Source organism: Corvus moneduloides, chromosome 2 (assembly GCF_009650955.1).
Source record: "Corvus moneduloides isolate bCorMon1 chromosome 2, bCorMon1.pri, whole genome shotgun sequence".
Lineage (NCBI taxonomy): Eukaryota > Metazoa > Chordata > Aves > Passeriformes > Corvidae > Corvus > Corvus moneduloides.
This window is the reverse complement of record NC_045477.1, coordinates 116445861-116462235: the sequence shown is the minus strand read 5'-3', so window position 1 is coordinate 116462235 and position 16375 is coordinate 116445861. Positions and strand designations below refer to the sequence as shown.

Genomic DNA, 16375 nt, shown 5'->3' with positions numbered 1-16375 from the left:
TCATAACAGGGTCTCAGGGTGGGGATTGAACATCACCAAGTGTTAAAGCTTTTAATTTTTCCTTCTTTGGCTTCTTGAGGTTTGACTTGAGAAGCTGAATTGAGGATGACTGTTTTGTATGGAGTGTTAAGTAGATTCAAAAGGGTTAAGTTTTCAGGCCAACAGTTAGAAAAACTGATAAACTGAAGAGGATTTTTATAACTTTTTATTTCCAAAAGCTTTTTGTAGCCACATTTTCAGAACTGAGTCAGTGATGGAGTTAAGCCAGTGGATAGTCCATAGTCTTTGGAAAACTGCATAACTGACTTTTAGTTAAAGCAAACCTTACCTTTTGGTTGAAGGATGTTACTCTCTGATGTCTGCTGGGATTGCTTGGTCTGTGGCACACATTTCTGAGCTATAACTAACAGGTTTCAGAGCGGCTTTTTGCCACAGACAGTTCTGAATTCCTGTAAGGGATCCTCTCGAGCTGTGTTTCTGGGTAACCACAGAGTGAGAGAACAGCCTGGGTGGCCAGATGTGCTCCTGTACCTGTGCTAAGCAGGGGCACTGCTGCAGCACTTCCTGCACTGGTGTGTGAGTGCTGAGCTCTGTGGTCACTCTGGAAGCAGATGAACGTAGAAGCAGAGTTTTGCACTGCACACAAAGCAGCCACACTGAGGCTCCTTCAGTGCTTCTGCCTCATTTTCTCCAACTGCAAGGCACAGATTCCACATACAGCATTGCTTTTTGGTATTTTGTTTCAGGATTGATGTGTGCAAATTGAAATTTTCATTCTGTTCTATTTTGTCAGACTCTATTGTTGTGTCAAATGAGTTGTTTTTAATGGCATGAGATCTTGATTTCCAAATTTGATAATAATAATAATGGGAATTAAGCTAAATCTCTTAGTCTTTCAGGGTAAGGTCAAAGTATATGTATGGACAATTTGTAACTGTTTTCAACACACATGGAAGTAGCTGAACTCACAAGTTAGAATGGCTAGTAGATTCATGGGATTTAGAATTCATGAAATATGGGCAATACAAGCCCGTATCTTAAAACCCATCGGTTTCATCAATATGAGTAAGAAAAAGAAACACTTTTGTTATGCAAAAATTACCAGTGATTTTGTAAATATTTGCAAAGGGTGTTGTGTAACTTCTTAAAGTATGAGCGCTTAGGGGGAAAAAAAATACATTCACCTTATAATTTATTCTTATTAATTCCTTCACTAGTATTACAAGCACAGCTGTCAGTTTTGAGATCATGGGTTTGTGTGTTTCCAATATTCCATTATTAACTTTATGATTTTTCAGCTATTGATTCTTTGCTCTGGTATGTTTATTAAAAAAAAAAAAAAAGGCATAAAGACACTGTTAATTAAAATTTTAAAAATAATAAAATAATGAAGTGGTTGAATTTCTAAATGGTTCTCATAATGTTTCTCACTGAAACTTTTGATTTCAATATAACACTGCTAAATTTTGCTTATTAAGTATATTAATATGATGTTATACATCGTTTGCAGTATGTTGAATTATTTTATCATTTTACCTGTTACAGTGTTTTTATTAGAAATCTCTTTCTGTCCATGAGTTTTTTAAAATAGTTTAACCAATGTTGGAAAAAGTCTGGTGTTAATAGACCTCTAACACTGCATCCATGTGCTGCCTTCCCAATGCCAAGTGTGTGTTTTCCTCCCACCCCAGTCTGACAGTGCCATTTGCTTCACCCATAGAAACCATATTAAAAACTGGGGGGGATCTTTGTCACTTTGTTGAGACTCTTTTGGGGCTAAATTAGTGCACTAGGTTGCAGCTTTATAAATCGCTTGTTCTGAAATCTTCATACTGTTTGTTGTTTGTCCAAACGCTGCCTTCCTTCTAGGACTTCTAGCAGCAGAAAGTAGGTATCCCTTTGTTTTCCTTTAAGGCATATCAGTCAGCTATGGTGTGTGTCGTTGCATGTTTAAAAATCTGCTTTCTTTTGCTTCTCTTTGCTCTTCTCAGTTTTAATACTGCCTGTCAAAGTAAGATTGTCTGGTATTGACTAAATCTGTCTACAGTATAATGTAACCGACAGTATAATTAAGCAGAAGGATGATTTCCAGGGAATTCTGAAGATTCTAATCTAGAGGCAGTATTAAAATCACCTGAGTTTTGGGGATTTTTTTTCCCAATATTTAATATTTGCAACACAACTGAACTAAAATTTAGTTTTCATTGAATTAATAAAGTATACAATATTTTAGTTTTGCATTTTCATTCCAAAATTGTTTTCATGGACTAATGGTTTTTTTCTCCTACCACCAACATATACTGTAATGTTAGTAAATATTATATTCTTGCTCTACATTTGCATGAACTTTCTTGATCCTTCTGTGTTGATGTGATATCTGACCTATGCATATACACTGTGGATATGCATACACCTGATTTCAGTAACTATCCAATATGTGTCTCTTCAGTGAAGGAATGTTGTTAGCATGTAGGGAGGAGGTTCTGCTGCAAGGTAGCAGCACACTTTGTGAGAGACTGGGAGCACAAGCACTTCTAAAATCTGCAGACTATACTAGACAGAGGAGAAGGTGTGAAATTCTAGGCCCTTTGATACAAACCACAAGCATTTCAAAAACAACTAATTCAGCATCTCCAAAAACAAGCTGTAAAAAGTGGGGGCTTCCTGCAGCATTTTAAGACTTGTAGGCTAACAGCTCTACTTCTGTCCTAGGTCAGGACATGTCAGCAGGACATATGTCCATGTCTCCATTTCTGATCAGTCATGGATTTTGTGGTTGTTGTTGTTTGGTTCATTCTTTTGATTTTACAGGTTGTGGGGGAAGTTGTTCCTTGTGCTCCGATTTCCCCATCTCAGAATGCCTGTCCAGTAACATGAGAGTGAAATTTCAATGGATTTTTATGTAAAAGTTTTGTGATAGTTTTATTTTTCAACAGTTGTAGGGGGGAAAAAAAAATGCTCATACAGAGCCTGTGCCATGATTTTTGGGTTTTTGTTTGTGCATAGAGAGTTTTCTTCTGCAAACTGACTGACTATAATGGAGTGTACTGCCATCATGCTGGTCAGAAGGGGGTTTTCAGATATTTTTGCAATGAGGAAGAAAGGGTCTAAGGAAGGGATACTGAAGGGCATTCATTTATTAAAATACTTACTTGTTTAGTTGCAAGTGAGTGTGCCTACATGTAAGGTACAGGTCTGGTCTGAAAAGCAACACTTCTGCCTGTTTCTTTACCACACGCTAGTCTGGCTTCTGTCATATTTGAGTCTGGTTTTACAGTGAGGGGTAGCTGGGAAAAGAATTGGCAAACTCTGTGTGAAGGTGCCAGGTATGGAGACAGAAGAAAGCTGGAGCCATGCCTACACTCAGTGCCCCTGTGTGTGCAGGATAAAAGGAAGTCTCTCTTCAAAATTAAGCATCAGTTTCTCGATGCCCTCTTTGTCCTCTTTCCCCCATCCTTTTCTATTTTCCATACATAGTACTCTTCTCTACATTCCTTCTGCTGTTTGGGAACACTTTATCTCTTGTTTTCTTTTCTTTTTTTCCTTTATTTTTCTTTTTTCCTTTGTTTAGTCTTTTTTTCTTTCTCCCTGTTTTTCTCTCCTTCATCTATTTCCCTTGGTTTCTTTTCTGGCTTTTACATGCCTCTCTCCTTTCTTGTATTCTGTAGATGTTCTTACCTTCTTTAATGTAAATCCCAATACCCTTCCATTGTGCTGGCTGTCTTGTTTCTGAATTTTTAGTGTCATCTCCATAAACCTCCATCTTTCTAGTTCTCTTACTAGACTCTTCCTGATTGTTTTATATACATATAGTGTATGTATATACATATATTTGTATTTTCACTGCTTTATTTGCTTCCCAGTAGCATTCACAGAACTGTGTGCATGTAGGAGCTTATTTGTAAATTTTATAGGGTGTCTAAACTTCACTGTTTGGTTTCAGTCCAAGAAGGAAGAAGTCGTGAAACACTTTATAGTTCAAATTTAAGCAGGGTAGAGTCTTTACCTGGCTTACATTTTAATTACACTGTGTGTATATGTGAAACATACATCTCCCACCTTATTTAACCTATTGTAATCATATATATACGTATATATACACACATATACACCTGCTTTGGCTGTCATCTGTCCCTGCAGAGTCGGTTGCTCTGGAATACAGTGAACAGCAAAGAGAACAAATTACTGTGTGAGATCAGAGGCATCTCAGCTCCAGTGATTTTTGCAGATGTTGTTTCAAGTGATGAAGAGCAGCTGGTGCTCAGCTGGCTTTCTCTAAATCTGAGAAGTTACATCAGTTAAAGTAGTGGACAGGTCTGCACTTTATAATAATGCCCATGCTTGTTTTTCCATGAGACTGTATCCTGTGACTTCACTTTGTGATTCTAATATTTGATCTCTCTAAAATCTAACAATTTCTGATGATTTTTCATCTTTCCTTGCTGGATGTACTAGCCTCAGACCTCTTCACAAACAAAGTAAAATGTAAACCCTGCTTTCTGAAGTGCCTGTGCTTTAAGAGCCAGGATTGATTTTTAAATTTCATTTCCGGCAGCTGCACACAAGAAGGCAGCCAAGAGATGAGGTTGAGAGAAATCAGCTTCTGTTCATTGTAGAGTGGCTGGCATAAGGACTGAACTGTGATATACAGAGACATTGCAAATGACAGCAAAGCCTTGGTTAGTCATTTAAATACCACTGTACAATCTTCAAGGTACAGCTGCTTACCTATTTATACAATATAAAGCATAGTTGGAATGAACAGGATTAAAATGAGTGGCTAGTGTCATGAACTTCATTTTATGTGATTCTGCAAATCTAAGGGATTTGATTTTGCCAATGTCTCTTTAATAAAAACATGCTATTATTATAATGGTTATTATAAGTTCTGCAGAGTTATTTCCTGGCATAGTAATTGCGGGAGACTGGCAAAAAGGTCACAGGTTTATAGTTTTGTGTTTGAACATCAGGCTTCCTGAGTTCTGAGTTTTCATTACTCAGAAGAGGGTCTATGACTGAGCAAGACTTAAATGAGCATTTGTAATTTCAGTGTTAAAAAATAAATCAAGGAATTCTTTTGCCCTCTGTCAGAATGTGTTTGCAGTCAGGATGTAGTCTGTGTTTTGCAGCAATATCTGAGTCTCTTTACCTAAACACTTACTCAGTTCTGCACTGTTGCAGATCACATATCACATGAGAAGAAGTTCCTAATTCTATTTACTGCCTGTTACATAACAGAGGAAGCCAGTTATACCTGCCTGGTGTGCTGAGAAGCCTCAGAAAAGCAAACTTTTGGGATGTTTTGTAGTGGGGTGAAACACTACTGCTGCAGAATATGTAGGAAATTGTTGGAATGGTATTCCATATTCTCTTTTACTCTGTTCTGGGGAGAAATAAGCATCTCCTCTGTACCTTTAAAGTTCAGTTTCTCTAGTCAAACCACCTTTTCCAGACTAGAATAGCTGGATGCCTCATTATAGTAACAACACTACTTTACCAAAGCTTTGCCTACTTCCAACCTGATGAACCAGTGTCTTAGCAACTTCAGGTGGTAGTAAGAACACTGTATGAGAACTGCAGAGTCTAGAGACAGAATTCAGATGTAGGAGAACTATTTCTGAATGGCCATCTCCAAAAATGAGGTAACAGAACCTGCATAAAATACCTGTGATAACTTGGACTACACACTGGGTAAAGAGAAAATCCCAAGTTTGTGCCTCATAAAGCAAATACGTCTCTCTGATAAATAATAGATCTACCTCGGTAGGCAGAAAACTGCTCAATTCATCTCTGTCTTCTCAGAATTAATTTGGTGTGATCCTTAAGAAGTTATTCCACTAACCATACAAGCGTTTTATGTGCTAGTACTGACTGCAGGAGACTGTCATAAGCATTCTGATGTGGTTTTTCTTCTTTTTAGTATATGACAGCCCATCGTTTTCAACTTTTCAGAGTTGGCAGCCACCAGGAAACTGAATAGCTGCAGCCATCCTTCTTTAGGTATCCTTATGGGAATACAAGAAGGACAAGGTTGTGTGCGTGGCCCAGAGTGTCACTGCTCCTTTGGACACTGAGATCATTTACTGTATATTTACAGCAGGATCCACAGTCTTCTCACAGAACCATGTTTGGTGTGGATTTTGTTACTGTTTCTGCAGAGAAGAGTCTTCTATTTATATCACTGGAATTGCAGCCTTTCCTGTGCAATTGGATCTGTTTTTATAGTAATTTAAGGTGCAGGGTGAGATTCATCTCACCCAGAAATTGGGGCTGCTTGAAAGTTCTGGGGCAGTGAGCAGCATTTCCTAACAAAGGTTACTTTATGGAGTCTTAAAAAACAAGCTAACACAGCCAGTCAAGTTAGTCAGCTTCCTTATTTTTCCTGCCTTACTAATATTTATGCATCATTCTAATTTTGATGTTTCTAGATTCTGTCTGTAACTGCTACAGACCATGAGAAATCTGAGCTTTTAGCTTGTATGACTAATAATTCATTTAAGTCCTTCCTTTATCATTTGTGCTGAGGCTAAAATGGGTGCACTTGCAATGTTGAAAGGAGATTAAATCCTATTTCAAAAGGATATAAGCTGTAATTATAAATACTGAGTGCCTTTACACTTTCCCCAAAGGTTAGAAATTTAGCTTGAATATGAATCTTTTTAGAAATAGGTGCGCTGTAAAGGTTGGTTAATTTTAATTTATGTAGTATCTCTTCTCTGAATTTAAAACTCTACCAGAAGGTACTTCTGGTCTTTTTTAACCAGTTGTCTGTAACAAAGAGAGTTTAGGTGTTCACAAAAATTGTTCTGTCACTTTTTTTAAGTGCTAACATGCTGTCAAGATATTGCTGCTATGCCATTTTCTCATGCAGGTGCACATTATTTGTAAATAAGTGAAAGGCATGACAGTAGGTGAAGCATAAGATTGTAGGTAAAAAAAAGAGCATAAGGTAAAACTGTCATCTTGAGGGATTAACAAAGTCACTGTCAGAAAGTCCCATCAAATTTCTTAAGGACATTCTTGGAAACTTTATTTTACAGCCTTCTATTCCATGTGAGCAATGGACAGGAGAAGAAAAGACCTAATGATCAAACCCTAATTTTTTTGGAATTCCCAAATACTCAAGAGGTTGTTGAGATGCAAATATTAAGAAATCATAACTTTCATTTCCATTTCAAAGCCCACAAAGTATTCCACAAAATAAAGTTTGCAAAGTAAATAGTACTGTCAAATAAAAAATGTGGTGGTCCAGAGCATTTGTTGTTTCACAGTAACACAGCTCTGCAAGCAACTTTGAACATACTGGTTTCAGATTTGGCTCAGGTTTTGGTGGTTATGAGCAACAGTGAGCAGTATTAGAGACTCTTAAGATATTCAGGCCTCTGAAGTGAATCTTCTCTTGAGTTTTCCTAAAATACTCCAAATACACAGAAAGAGCTGTGAACACAGAAAAAGAAGCTTTGCTTGAGAATAAAATAATTCAACCTCTGAGCATGACAAGAGCAGGAATAAAAGAGAATTTTAACAAATTTTCTCCTACCAACTGGATCCTGGAAAGTCAAGCACTTTCCTTCAGGCCTGCAGATCTCTAAGTCCATCAACCTTTAAGTGATGTGCTGAACATGTTAAGGAAACAGTGCAGTGCTTTTTGGGTCCTTGGTTAGTTGTTTTTCCTTGCCTTTGAGGCTTAGCTGTGATGTTTCCATCCTCTTACCAGCAGATCCCCAGTCCTTATGTTTGCTCAGGTTTCCTACTATGTCTCTGGCAGAGGAATGTGGATGGTTCCTTTCAGCTGAGCAGCCTTGTTCATTGTCAAAGAGGAAGCAAATTTTTCTCTTTTTCAGTGCACCCAACCTCATGCACAGCAACTACTAGAAGTCAAACCATTTATTTGCTGACAGCCACAGATTTTTAAAAGAACATAAATTAGTACATCAAACAGATACAAGTAGTCAGACACACTTGATGGAAGAGAACTAAGGAGTTTTACTGCTCCTGAGCCATGAGTTGTGAGTGAGGGGGATACTGTGGTTCTCAAATCTTGTTGTACAGGGAACTGTGAAGGAGAATCCTGGGCTGAGGTTTGTACTAAATGTGATGCAAGAGTTTCTAGATTTGTAATTTATTTGTCCTTCTAAGCTGTGAGGTTGCAAGTCTTGTATAGTAGCTTTTGTGTACTTTATGTTTATTCCAGTTTTTCAAGGTTTTCAGAGAAATAAGTTAATTTAACGTGTTTCCTTGGGGGGTTAAGAGGGCATTGGGTATTTTGGTTTTATTACATTCTGAAAATGCAGTGCAAAAGAGTTTGAGTTGAGGAGGGCTGGTAAGAATTGTTCATGCAGTGGAGGATAGAATTTCAAGGAATGGAGCAATTTTTTAGGTATTATCTGTCTTGTCAAAAAGACACAGGCAAGCTAGTAAGTAAAGAGAATAAGCATATTGATGAGAAATTAGTGAAACAGAGAATGTGTAGAATTCAGTATCCAGAATTAAGAATTTATGAAAAAGCATTCAGCATTTCACTGCCAGACACCAGCATTGTTGCAGACTCTGACTGGATATGTTGCCCTCTTTCCAGATGCTTTTATCACTGTAGAAAAAGTGAAGACATGCTCTGTGTGTGTTGAGATAAGCCAAAGTTGGCATTCTAGTAAAGCACACAGGTGGCAGCCACCACTGATACTCTGATTTTTAAAGGAGTTGTTTCACACAGAACCACTGTGGGCTGGTTTACTGTGGATTTGTGTTTCTTTGTCCTCCCTTGCTGAGAGTTCAGCTTTTCCTCATGGACTTCCACCTTCCATAATGCCTCCCATTTCTCCTTTTTGTCTCCATAGCTCTCGCTCCCCCCCATGCCATATAAAAATCATCCCCATCATCCTGTGACCCAAAACAATGCCCTGGCAAAAAAGCAGCAAGTGCTGTAACTGGGTGGGAGATAACCAAGCAAGCAGAACAAACAGAACAAAAGCACATTACAGCCTTGTTTTTGTCCCCCAGAGGACTCAGCAGTCCCTCCCTCTTCCCTCCTTTATCCCAATGCTGATTTTAAAAGTATTTTTGAAGCATAGGTTCGTCTTGATTTTACTGATGTTTCAGATTTGGTTTCAAAATAATTCTGACTGATATTTCAAAATTTTACAGTATGTATTTGAAATTGGTCAGCAGTTCAAAAAGAGAAGAAGGGAAGGTTGGGGTGGGAATGGTGAGGACAGGCCAATAATCCAAGTCACTCCATAAGACATCATTGGAAGCAAGGCTAAAATAGAACAAAGCTGAGCGTAATAAAGTCAGGTTTTAACCTCTCTCCCACTGAGCCATTTCTTATGTATAATTACATTATCTGTGAGCACTGTTGATATATGTAAAGTTTATTCTGTGAGTTTTCCTGTTAAAACTCCAACTTCTTTAAGCTCCTGTTCCAGCTGTACCAGATGAATTGAAAGTTTCCTTTTCCAAAGTTCAGTTTACCATGAGCCTTTGCTTTATTGATTTTTTATTCTCTTTTTTTTCCCCTGTCTGTTGTCCCATAGGAGCAGTCTCACAGGTGCTGGACAGCCTGGAAGAAATTCATGCACTTACAGACTGCAGTGAAAAAGACTTAGATTTTCTTCACAGTGTTTTCCAGGATCAGCATCTTCACACGTTACTAGATGTAAGTTTTCTGTGATAAAAATTTGAATGTGTTCCTATATCTGTTGTTCATTGGATCACATTTTGTTTTATCCTGAGCATATTACATTTCTTTGTTTGATACAAAAATTAATTTAACAGTAGAATGTAAGAATCATCCAGCACTTTATGCAAAAATACATTTTTAGGACTGTAATGTAGAGTATTTTAGAATATGTAAGTGATTAAGAGTTTGAGTTAATAGGTTTGCTTTAAAGTAATTCATCAGAACAGCTTCTTTTTCTTTTAATAAGGGCTAGATTTTAGTTTTTATTTTAAATGTGAATTGCAACTTTATAACTGTACATATTCTATTTTTGTCATTATTATATAGTGTATTAATCTTGGGCCAGTTCTGGGTATATTTTTACAAGTATGACATTTTTTGTGTGAAGCACCAAGGTATGCTTATTTCTCTTTTTCACTTGGACGTGGTATGTAATAGGCTCAATCATCTAAAATCTGTATTGCTCTGTGGTTCTGGAGAGCTGTCAGTCCATAAGACAGCAGAGTCTTATTGGAGTGCCAAAACACTCATTGAATGACAAATTCAAAAGCACATCATGTTGTCAGTGACTTTGTATCTACCCAGCACTGGGATCGAACATAAAAGTCAAAAAAAGTAGCAGAAAAAAACTTTCCCTGGTGTTTTTTTTTCTGGGATGTGTGGATACTTAATGTTGAAGACAGAGGATTTGTTTTTCAGACAAGACTGGCTTTTTGTAAAGCAATCTACACATTGCACTGAGAAAAAACTCGAGGTGGAACCAACTGCAGAGAGGCACCTCAGCAAGTGCTGTGACACAGCAGTGGCAGATCTGCAGAAAAAAGCAGCTGGCACTGAGGAGCCAGTGCTGACAGTTCTGTGTGTTCTAAGGGCTTTAACTTTATGCCAGTGGTACTGCAGTCCTACGGACTGAATAACCACTGGTAGGTGAACAGCATCTTTTATTTTAATGTTGTTTGAGAGTAAATATGCTCTGGTAAAACTGCACAGTGAAAAATAAAGAATGGTACATGGGCATAATGAGATTAATTTTAAAAATGCACTCCTGGATCAAACCAAAATGCTTGTGTGACCTCATGGATGATGACCATTACTATGTCTTAAACTGAACAGCTCAGTGAATATCACAAATCTAACAAGCTGTGTGTGGTTTTTACCCAGTGAAAGAGCCACGGGAGTAGGAGTCATTCGAGCTGTCTGATCTGCAGGTAGATGATTATGTTTGTAGAGACTTTAGAGAGTTTCTGAAAAATTACTGAATGATGTAGTTCCTCTGTGCAGCTTTGCCAGGAACATGAGCTGATTGTAAACAGTGCCACAGGTCCTTTGGTGTCCAGACTCTTTAAAATGTAGTGAATGATTTGTACACTTGTTTGATCAGTGACATGAATTCTGTGCATTCTTCAAGTTTCAAGGATTCCAGTCCACACATCCTTCCTTCTGGAAGTGGCCCCAGCTGCTGGGTTCTGAGCTGGCCTGTGTGGGAGCACAAAGCTGCTGGCAGAGCTTCCCCACAGCGCAGCTGCGCCTGGGACTCGAGGAACCAGAGATAGGAGTTGGCTGCTAAATGGTGATGGCATTGCTCTGGCACAACACTACAGTTCTAATCTTTGTTCTCTGGTACCTGTTTATGCACTTTACATCAACAGTCATTGGATAAAATTACACAAAGCACATAGGAAGAAGGGCCTAGGGGCTCATGACTTTCCTGAATTGCATCTCCAACAACTCATCTTTGCAATTTGCATTAAAATATGCATCTTTTTTTTCCCAGTTTAAGTTCATCTAGCTTCTGTCCCAGATGCTTAAATTACTCTTCTAATATGGCATGCTGCAGTATTGAAAGGTGCTCAAGTAATATGAACAAGAAATAAAAAATCTGGAGAGGAGTAGAATAACATGAGTGTAATAAGAACCATGTGTCACTCATGCAGAAAGGTTTTAGATATTTATTAACCATTGTTATGTTATCTTACCACTTCTTGGGCTTTGGTAAACCACATGGCCTCAGTTTCAGTATTTTGCTGGATGACAGGTCTGCCAGACATTAACTCATGCTTCTGCAATGCTTTTGCTTTTTTTCTGCTCTTGACAGTACCAGTCTGGTTCCTTGCACTTCATGACCTGTTATTGCTGTAATGGTAGCTTTGCAAATAAGAAAAACCAGCAGTGAATTCATACAATTTTCACATTCTTCATCACAGTGATTCTCATAAACAGATGGGGATACGTTTAATTGCACCTTATAATAAGATATCTGTGAGAACAAAATACCATCAAGAAGCATTTTTGTTTTATTATGCTATGTGGAAGGGGGATGATAGAATCTTCCCAAAGATACTTAGATTAGAAAAATACAAAATAAAATTCTGAAAGAGTGCAGTGTCCCGAAATAGATATTTCAAAGACTGAAGCAAGTTACAGACAGTATTATTTGAAAGGGCAGCTTTTTCATGTCAGTAACTTGAATGTGGGAGATTGGTTTCTGGTTTTGTATCAATACTATTCCAATTTCTTTCTCAGACTTCTGAAAAAATCACCACTTGTACTTGGATGAAGTTCTGTAAGGGAAACTGTTTATTCCTCTCAGAGTATTTGGGGTTACTGAAGCCACCAGACAAAGTAACCTGTAAAGCATTATATCCTATTAAGTAGGAATTTTCTAGTCTGTTGTGAAGTTGTGGCTGTCAGTTTGCATTAAACTACTGTTCCTCTTCTGTGGCCATTTTCCAGAGTTAAATTTGTTCTCGTGTTCCTACTCTTTCTCAAGAGTTATCCTTATTTTTAGATTAAGCACATGATGGTAGATCATGCCTGATGCTGAAATATCTTATTTTGTCTCTGAAATAACTCTTTTTTTTGAAGGCCAAAAAAGAAAGGACGGTCTTTTTGTTAAGGGTGCAAGTTACCAATGTATTGGGTTTTTTGTTCAGATCACAAAATGTAAGTCTTCTTTCTCAGTAATTAATTGACTTGGGTATTATGAGGACAGGCACCTCTGAAGGCCACAGAAGGCATCATCCCACTGATTGTTTTTAATTGATTTATTTGTTTAAATAACTGTCTTAAGACTCTCTTCCAATTTACTTGGGGGCCAGAGGTGTTCAAAACAAGGGGGAAAAAGGTGCCAACTGCTTAGAAAGTAGTTTATATTCACTCTCAGCCAAATCCTGCAATACACCAGTGTATTCTGATGTGAATTTATTGAATAGTTTCATTGTGTGTTTTTTTCATCATTTTACAGATTCCTATTATTTGTGTTGGGTGGGTTTTTTCCTGCACAGAAGTTACACAATTTATTATTAAAAACTTAATTGTGTTTACTGCAGAAAGGCCCTTCTAGAAACAACCATATAGAAATATTCACTACCCAAAGAAAATTTGTTGTTTAATATTTGATTTTTTTGGTTGTTTTTTTTTTTGTTGTTGTTGTTTTATTTTGTTTGTTTGTTTGTTTTTTGTTTTGTTTTGTTTTGTAAAAGAGTAACTTTGGTTTGGACAGATTTTTCTTTTTTCTTGCTTTTGTTAAATGTGTGATGATCAAAATTTTGGTGGATGCTGTAGGACATTTCTCTGTGTCACTTAGAATGTCTGAGTTTATGACTACATAAAGCTTTACAGACTGTTTCATTCCAGTACCCAATTTAGATGATAAAGAATGCAATACAGTATATAAATAACTTCATGGAAAAACAGAGTTAAGTAGTGAAAGCAGTTTTTTATTACCATTGTCAGATTTTTAGAAGCCTTATCAAATGCTCGAATTAAATTCTTTTTTATTGACTTTCATGAAAGACATCCTGGGAGACACTGCTGTCCTGTGTCAGCAGGACTGATAAAGAAGTTGGAAAGAAATGTGAAGAGGTTACTAATTTTGGAGGCATTTGGTGTTTTGTATCATGGCAAAAGATTTTACTTGAGTGATTATTTGTTTTGAAAAGCATAGTGGGCTTCAAGGCTGTGCCTAGTGGGGAAGGGTTTTACACATTATGTTTCATCTCTACCAGTGCATCAAAGGAATTTTGCTAAAATGTAAACCCAGGAGCTGCTGTTTTGTGCAGCTGCTGGCATTGAAGGAGACAAGAGAAATCATTCTCCTGTTGAGTGGAGTGCTTTGGTCACCTCTGCAGGGCCGTGGCTGGGGTAGTTCTGAATGCAGATGTCGCTTGATTTACAAGTGAGATTTTCACCCAGCAGGAGAACAGTATCAGCTTTTGTGTGGCTGGGGCCTCTCTGTGCTGCTGCCTTTGTCTGCATCTGTCTGTCCTGAGGCAGAGATAGTTCTCTAGGCTGATGTCTTTCGGCTGTTAATTTTAAAAGTTTGTTACATTATTTTCATAGATGGAGTCATTGAGGTAAGTGTTGTTATTTCTGTGATAGAAATGTTACAAGCTTTCAAGAAAGTTTATTTTACTTTTTGCTGGTTTAACACACTACACACGTATGGTTTTAACTAAATGAGGTTAAATAAATTTTGCACTAGTCATTTGTATCATATCCATGTGTGCAGACACTTCTTTCTTTCTGAGTTTAATTTATATTCACAGTGCGTATATTTAAGGCATACTGATTTCTCAAGAGAGTCTTCTGTGTCTGTTATCCTTTGTTGATCATGGTAGTGTTTCTCAAGAACCTGCATCTGTGCACACTTCAGAGTTTCCTTAGGATTTCTTTTGAACTCTGTCATCCAAACAGATTTGGTCCTGAAGTCCAGACTTTTAAGGAAACATATTTTCTCTTTTGCTAGAATGAATGTTATTGGAACCTCAGTTTAGCTTCTTACATGGTTGGTTAAAGCTTTCTGCTGGGTTTATTTTGGTTTGTTCTGTTTACCCTCCCTATCTGGATGTTGGCACAGTAAATCTGAATGTCCTTTGTAAAAGTTTCAGTTATTCAGCAGTGTCCAGGCATGGCTGATACTATAGTTCTTTCTTTGAATATGCTTTAAACTCTTAATGCATTTATCTCTGATCTGCTCTTTTCTGAGAAAAGTATATTATTTTAACAATTTTAATGTATACTTTGGATTTTTTTTTTAAAGGCAAAAAAAAGCAAAAACTATTTTGATTTTTTTCTTCAAGATGCTTTCATTTTCTTCTATTTTAAATCATGGATAGACCGGTGGAATATCTATCATATGATGTAGAAAATAAAATAAATCAGCAGTTGTGTATAAAAAGTTTAAATATTTTCCTAGATCATCTAATTTTACTATATTTTGATTTGAATGAGAATGACTTTCTATGTGAATCACATAGTGGGATTCAAGGTTTTTTGGATGCACACTGGTCCTTGCCCTCTTGAATACTGATTATGTCAACGCTTATGGGGGAACATGTTTTAGTGAAACCTGAATGCTTCTCTTTTGCAAAAAGAGATCACAAAGTGTGTTACAGATGTTGCTTAAAATCCCTCAGAACATGTTATGCCAAAGTGAAATAATACTTTATCATTTTTAAAACACATTGTTTTTCCTATCTTTAATTATCCTTTATTTCATATATTTGAAAGACAAAAATACATGGAAAATATTTGTTAAAAAAAAAAAAGAAGAAGAAACTATGTTGGCAGGAAGGCACCTTGCTATTTGGGGAATCAAATCTGGCTTTTATCCCAGTGCAGAGGCAGCGTGCTCAGCCCCAGGGAGTGGGAGGGACGGTCCCACACTGCAATGGGAACTCCTTTCCCAAGCAGTGTAGATGGAACAACGACCAAGCCTTAGGGAGAACTGTGTGAAGAATTCCTTCAGCAGGTGGGCTGGATCATCACCACCAGTGCAGTGCATTTGTTCTCTAAAAGGTAACTTCTCTGGAAGCTCTGTCTGAAAGAACACAAAAAGCAGAGGCTCTTCTGGAATTCCTTCTGCATTATTTCATAATCATTCTCTAAAATATTTTCCATTTTCATCTTCCTTCATACCTTTGCATTTCATTTTCTCTCCTGCTGGGATAGGTGGATCACCGTGCCACTCAGCATCATCTCATTATTTTCTTGTTCTTCCTGTTCCTCTGCCTTATAAATTAAATGGGGGATTTATTTCACATTTAGTCCTCAGACCAGAAAGCATTGTTGTTCCACATTTTTATAGTATAATATAGTGATAAGTGAGTGGGTCTCTTAAACCCAAGGCTAATACAAATATGAACCAACAGTTACTTTCATATTGATTGAGAGTAATTTTTGAGAAATGTATGTATCCACCACTTTCCAACATGCAAAATTCTGGCTCAGTTTTCATGACACTGTGAGAGTTACTTTGTTATGCTTAACCTGTTTTCTTTCTAACTAATACTCTGTCATTTTGAGTATTTATAGGCTTGATACTGATGTGGTGAATCCTCAAGTGAAATTCAGCTTGATAGTGTACTTGAAATGGGAACTGTAGTACTTAGCCCATACTTCTTGGCCTAATGTCCCTGTGTAAATGGTGTGTCATTGTGTCTGCCTGCACCAACATCTGCTCCAAAAGCATAAATCCACAGATTTGATTTTTTTTTTTTTTTTTAATGTGGAACTAGAAATTCCCATTATTTCAGTGTATTTTTAAGTTACTGGGCCCCAATAAGTCAAAGAACAGTAGCACTGTATTCCTGGCACTTGTGAAACATTTAATTAACCTCAATGATATTGTCTGGGGATAAAGAGGATCAATTTCATATTTAACTTTCTACATTTTCTTCTTCTTACATTGTGTGT

General features: G+C 37.3%; 1 protein-coding gene across 15 annotated transcripts in view; it reads left to right on the top strand.

The window, feature by feature from the left end:
• Positions 1–16375, top strand: part of CASK (calcium/calmodulin dependent serine protein kinase) — a 190370-nt gene that overhangs the window by 127002 nt on the left and 46993 nt on the right. For 11 of the 15 annotated variants that reach the window (XM_032100951.1, XM_032100948.1, XM_032100947.1 and 8 more), the window contains 2 exons: positions 1870–1887; positions 9534–9655. In XM_032100951.1, the coding sequence (XP_031956842.1) occupies positions 1870–1887; positions 9534–9655 (140 nt within the window). The remainder of the gene's footprint in view (positions 1–1869; positions 1888–9533; positions 9656–16375) is intronic. The other 4 variants (XM_032100949.1, XM_032100961.1, XM_032100960.1 and 1 more) reach the window with 1 other exon arrangement.